The sequence below is a fragment of the Notolepis coatsorum genome (assembly GCF_963971535.1).
Source record: "Notolepis coatsorum genome assembly, chromosome: 15".
Taxonomy (NCBI): Eukaryota; Metazoa; Chordata; class Actinopteri; order Aulopiformes; family Paralepididae; genus Notolepis; species Notolepis coatsorum.
In genome coordinates, this window is record NC_140179.1 from 65,913,281 (window position 1) to 65,919,851 (window position 6,571).

The window sequence follows — 6,571 nt, forward strand, 5'->3', positions numbered from 1 at the left end:
AGAGATAGTGCTATTTCTTGATGTTTCCTTTTTTTAAGTAAGTAAAGAGGCCTATGTTCATATCGGTGAGCACAATTTGTAACACAAATATACAGTAGTTTCATAAAAAAATATATATATATTACAAAAACAATTTTTTTTTTTAAATATTTAAAAAAAAAAATGTTGCCACAAATATCGGAATCGGTATCGGCCGATTGTGTTAGTTGAACAATCGGTATCGGTGGCAAATTTTCATATCAGTGCATCCCTAGTTGTTGGTCATGTAGAGGCTGTCAGAGCGTGTTGTTGGTCATGTCCTACACAGAGAGTTGGAGGGCTCCTACACAGAGAGTTGGAAGGCTCCCTACACAGAGAGTTGGAAGGCTCCTACACAGAGAGTTGGAAGGCTCCTACACAGAGAGTTGGAAGGCTCCTACACAGAGAGTTGGAGGGCTCCTACACAGAGAGTTGGAGGGCTCCTACACAGAGAGTTGGAGGGCTCCTACACAGAGAGTTGGAGGGCTCCTACACAGAGAGTTGGAGGCTCCTACACAGAGAGTTGGAAGGCTCCTACACAGAGAGTTGGAGGGCTCCTACACAGAGAGTTGGAAGGCTCCTACACAGAGAGTTGGAAGGCTCCTACACAGAGAGTTGGAGGGCTCCTACACAGAGAGTTGGAAGGCTCCTACACAGAGAGTTGGAAGGCTCCTACACAGAGAGTTGGAAGGCTCCTACACAGAGAGTTGGAAGGCTCCTACACAGAGAGTTGGAAGGCTCCTACACAGAGAGTTGGAAGGCTCCTACACAGAGAGTTGGAAGGCTCCTACACAGAGAGTTGGAGGGCTCCTACACAGAGAGTTGGAAGGCTCCTACACAGAGAGTTGGAAGGCTCCTACACAGAGAGTTGGAAGGCTCCTACACAGAGAGTTGGAAGGCTCCTACACAGAGAAGGCTCCTACACAGAGAGTTGGAAGGCTCCTACACAGAGAAGGCTCCTACACAGAGAGTTGGAAGGCTCCTACACAGAGAAGGCTCCTACACAGAGAGTTGGAGGGCTCCTACACAGAGAAGGCTCCTACACAGAGAGTTGGAGGGCTCCTACACAGAGAAGGCTCCTACACAGAGAGTTGGAAGGCTCCTACACAGAGAGTTGGAGGGCTCCTACACAGAGAAGGCTCCTACACAGAGAGTTGGAAGGCTCCTACACAGAGAGTTGGAAGGCTCCTACACAGAGAGTTGGAAGGCTCCTACACAGAGAGTTGGAAGGCTCCTACACAGAGAGTTGGAAGGCTCCTACACAGAGAGTTGGAAGGCTCCTACACAGAGAAGGCTCCTACACAGAGAGTTGGAAGGCTCCTACACAGAGAAGGCTCCTACACAGAGAAGGCTCCTACACAGAGAGTTGGAGGGCTCCTACACAGAGAGTTGGAGGGCTCCTACACAGAGAAGGCTCCTACACAGAGAGTTGGAAGGCTCCTACACAGAGAAGGCTCCTACACAGAGAAGGCTCCTACACAGAGAGTTGGAGGGCTCCTACACAGAGAGTTGGAGGGCTCCTACACAGAGAGTTGGAGGGCTCCTACACAGAGAGTTGGAAGGCTCCTACATAGAGAGTTGGAGGGCTCCTACACAGAGAGTTGGAAGGCTCCTACACAGAGAGTTGGAAGGCTCCTACACAGAGAGTTGGAAGGCTCCTACATAGAGAGTTGGAGGGCTCCTACACAGAGAGTTGGAAGGCTCCTACACAGAGAGTTGGAAGGCTCCTACACAGAGAGTTGGAAGGCTCCTACACAGAGAGTTGGAAGGCTCCTACACAGAGAAGGCTCCTACACAGAGAGTTGGAGGGCTCCTACACAGAGAGTTGGAGGGCTCCTACACAGAGAGTTGGAAGGCTCCTACACAGAGAGTTGGAGGGCTCCTACACAGAGAAGGCTCCTACACAGAGAGTTGGAAGGCTCCTACACAGAGAGTTGGAAGGCTCCTACACAGAGAGTTGGAAGGCTCCTACACAGAGAGTTGGAGGGCTCCTACACAGAGAGTTGGAAGGCTCCTACACAGAGAGTTGGAAGGCTCCTACACAGAGAGTTGGAAGGCTCCTACACAGAGAGTTGGAGGGCTCCTACACAGAGAGTTGGAAGGCTCCTACACAGAGAGTTGGAAGGACGTTCCACAGCCAGACATCTCTTCCCAAAGAGGAGGCAAACTAGGACACTTGGACAGCTGCCCAGGAGGAGCGGGAACATGCATATTTATTATTACCGTATATACAGTATATATATATATATCCACATATGTCATACCTGCATATAATAATTGTTACATATCTGTAGATACTATATCTATATCTGTACATATCCCTTGCCTACTCTTACTAGTTACGCTGCTGGCCAGTATGACTTACTACCATAGTGTCTTTATACCTGTATCACTATATATATATACCTATATACCTGATGCGCCTCATTGGGAAAGGCCATTCACAAGTTGCGGTGCCGACGGCAATGAAGGAAACGTTTTCCATAATTTGGATCTCATCATGCTTTGAAAACAATGTACATAGTAGCTCTAAAAAGTTTCCACGGTTTGATTAACTCTGACTCAGTCTCATCATGCCCTCGTAGAGCAAGCCCTTGGCCTCAGGTGATCCAGTGTTATGCCCAGGCGGCATGTAACTTGGAATGGAGTTCCAGGTCTTGGCAGCTCTCACGGAGAGGGCTGATTTGCTAAATGTACTTGTCCTTAATGGAAATTAGTGTTAGGATGCGAATAGACGCCACCCGGTACAACAGTTCTGAACCGAACGCGGAACTGCAAGTTTGTTGGTAAAAGACCACACGCGAACCTGGAGGTGAACAATCGGAAAGTGGGGGTGGGGCTAGACCATGGAGGATTTTGAAGACCAGACTGGCATCGGTTAGTTTGGTGATGCGGCGTGATTGGTTACTGCCCGCAGTCTGGAATGTTAAACGGCCACCACACCTACTGCCATTGACACCTTGGTTGGCCGACCCTTGCGTATTGTCACCACCGGGCTGCAGCAGCCCACACGCACACAATATCGTAGCCTAGGCTGCCTATAATAATGCGCAGACTGGGTCGGCATAGCCTCCCCTGGCCTTATATACGCGCCGCCTATGCTTATGTCGACTGTAGTATTGTATGACCTCGACATAACGTTTAAACGTTAACGTTACTCCGTTTCCATGCAGTAATTATAAAGTGGCCAGCTAAGCTAAGGGAGCTAACGGCTAGGAGTAGCTAACGTTAGCTGATAGCTGCCTGTAACGTTACTAACAACTTATCAGCTGTTGATATTATGCGCCATCAGTAGACAACGTATCATGTATTAAACTAGAGTTAATGGTTTAATGCTTCAGTCACAGTGATGTTGAAAGAGCAGCTGTCACGAACCTCTAATTTCTTTATGGAGATCCGCGTTGGCACTGATCTGTAACACTGCTTGCAAATAGCATTGGGGCATCTTCTTTAGCTTGTCCTTCGTTGTTTACTTTAAACCCGAAGTACCTCCAAACAGCACTTCTGCTGTTTTCTTTATCCACAAGCACAAGTTGCGGATGCTCTGCATTTGCCATCTTCAGCTAAAATGTTTGTCGGCTCTGTGAGGGGGAGGGCTGGAGGAGCCGGAGGGGCAAGCGTGCTCTGAACAGTGTATCAACAACTTGCGGTAGAACACACGCCAGCTGGTACCGATACTGCAGAAAGTATCGGTATTTCGGGAAATGAGTATCGAAACCATTTTAAATATTCAGTATCGATATGTATCGATACTTCGATATTTTTGACAACACTAATACCTGGCTGTATCACTGTACATATTAATACTACCAGTATGACTTACTACCATAGTGTCTTTATACCTGTATCACTGTACATATTAATACTACCAGTATGACTTACTACCATAGTGTCTTTATACCTGTATCACCGTACATACCATAGTGTCTTTATACCTGTATCACTGTACATATTAATACTACCAGTATGACTTACTACCATAGTGTCTTTATACCTGTATCACCGTACATACCATAGTGTCTTTATACCTGGATCACTGTACATACCATAGTGTCTTTATACCTGGATCACTGTATATATTAATACTACCATAGTGTCTTTATACCTGTATTACTGTACATATTAATACTACCAGTATGACTTACTACCATAGTGTCTTTATACCTGTATCACTGTACATATTAATACTACCATAGTGTCTTTATACCTGTATCACTGTACATATTAATACTACCAGTATGACTTACTAGTAGTGTATTTATACCTGTATCACTGTACATATTAATACTACCATAGTGTCTTTATACCTGTATCACTGTACATATTAATACTACCATAGTGTCTTTATACCTGTATCACTGTACATATTAATACTACCAGTATGACTTACTACCATAGTGTCTTTATACCTGTATCACTGTACATATTAATACTACCAGTATGACTTACTACCATAGTGTCTTTATACCTGTATCACTGTACATATTAATACTACCAGTATGACTTACTACCATAGTGTCTTTATACCTGTATCACCGTACATATTAATACTACAACTCTGTACATACATCTGATTAGCACTATTACTCAGTAGTACTGATGTATATATTTGATGCCAAACTTATTTTCTCCTTGTACTGTACTTGTGCTGTATGATGACAATATATTTGAATGTAATCTAATCTAAGGATGTTGATTTCCTTCGGGTCTGAACGGGCTCCTGGTCTGAACGGGCTCCTGGTCTGAGCGGGCTCCTGGTCTGAACGGGCTCCTGGTCTGAACGGGCTCTTGGTCTGAACGGGCTCCTGGTCTGAATGGGCTCCTGGTCTTAGGGGGCTCCTGGTCTGAACGGGCTCCTGGTCTGAACGGGCTCCTGGTCTGAACGGGCTCCTGGTCTGAACGGGCTCCTGGTCTGAATGGGCTCCTGGTCTTAGGGGGCTCCTGGTCTGAACGGGCTTCCGGTCTGAGCGGGCTTCCGGTCTGAACGGGCTCCTGGTCTGAGCGGGCTTCCGGTCTTAGCGGGCTCCTGGTCTGAACGGGCTCCTGGTCTGAGCGGGCTCCTGGTCTGAACGGGCTCCTGGTCTGAGCGGGCTCCTGGTCTGAACGGGCTCCTGGTCTGAGCGGGCTCCTGGTCTGAGCGGGCTCCTGGTCTGAGCGGGCTCCTGGTCTGAACGGGCTCCGCTGCTTCCAGAACTCCGGTTCCACATCACGACACATTCAGGGCCGCTGTGTTTTATATTCCCACATGGCTTATTGTGGTAGGTCAAAGGTCACTTCCTTCACAGGCAGGGTGGTCACCGCGCCCGTCACCCAGGTCGAGGAACAACACGGGCCGTGCGAGAGGGGAGTCGCTTGTGACGTTGGTTTGCGATTATGATCGCTATGATGACGAGCGCGTTTATGATCCACAAAGAGCTTAGCTGGGCTTAGAGGGAGAGGGATTCCCTTCTCACACACACACACATACACACACTCACACGCACGCACGCACGCACACACACACACACACACACACACACACACACACACACACACACACACACACACACACACACACACACACCCCCATCGAGATCAAAGGGTTCCCTGTCTCTCCAAGTAATAAAGTCTTAGTGGCCTAATAAGACCAAACTGAGTAAGTGGTCTAAGACCACATTCTGTGTATTCATGTATTTATAATAAATAAAAAAAATTACATTATTTACCATCTGTATTTTTCTAAACCAGCGCAACTTTAAATGAACATTAAATGATGATCCCACCTGTCATCTCTGCGCTGATTGGAAGGCAGTGAGAGGAGGGCTGTCCACAGTAGGATGGGGGTCACAGCTTGACGTAGTGGGACTACTGTGTTCCCCATCTTTGTTCTAACAGTTTAACATGGATTACTTTGATGGCAGGACTCTCACACACGCACACACACACACACACACACACACACACACACACACACACACTCGCACTCGCATACCTACAGTGTGATGATGTCATCAGGGTTTTATTGAGGGATTACCCTGACATCACCGGGAGTGATGCCAGACTAAACCTATTAGCTCTGCCATGTGCTCCGCAGAAGAAGTGTGTGTGTGTGTGTGTGTGTGTGTGTGTGTGTGTGTGTGTGTGTGTGTGTGTGTGTGTGTGTGTGTGTGTGTGTGTGTGTGTGTGTGTGTGTGTGTGTGTGTGTGTGTGTGTGTGTGTGTGTGTGTGTGTGTGTGTGTGTGTGTGTGTGTGTGTGTGTGTGTGTGCGTGCGTGCGTGCGTGTGTGTGTACGTCCTCCTGTGTACATCTGTCCTTGGCTGAAAGAGAGAGAGAGAGAGAGTGAGAGGGGGAGATAATGTGATATTAATGGGCCAATATCTTTTGTTTTTTTATATTGTATATTATATTATATAAATCCACAAATGTTTTCATGCCATCTCATCCACCCATTCACCCATCCATAATCCCTCCCTCCCTCCCTCCCTCCCTCCCTCCCTCCCTCCCTCCCTCCCTCGCCTCCCTCGCCTCCCTCCCTCGCCTCCCTCCATCCCTCCCTCCCTCCCTCCCTCCCTCC

General features: G+C 47.5%; 1 protein-coding gene across 1 annotated transcript in view; it reads left to right on the top strand.

The window, feature by feature from the left end:
- Window positions 1-5,263: 5,263 nt before the first annotated feature.
- The window catches only part of pde4d (phosphodiesterase 4D, cAMP-specific), a gene marked incomplete at both ends in the record, with an annotated part of 73,078 nt that continues 71,770 nt past the window's right edge, over window positions 5,264-6,571 (top strand). Inside the window, 1 exon segment of the mRNA XM_084331022.1 lies at window positions 5,264-5,352. Within this exon segment, the coding sequence (XP_084187148.1) occupies window positions 5,264-5,352 (89 nt within the window).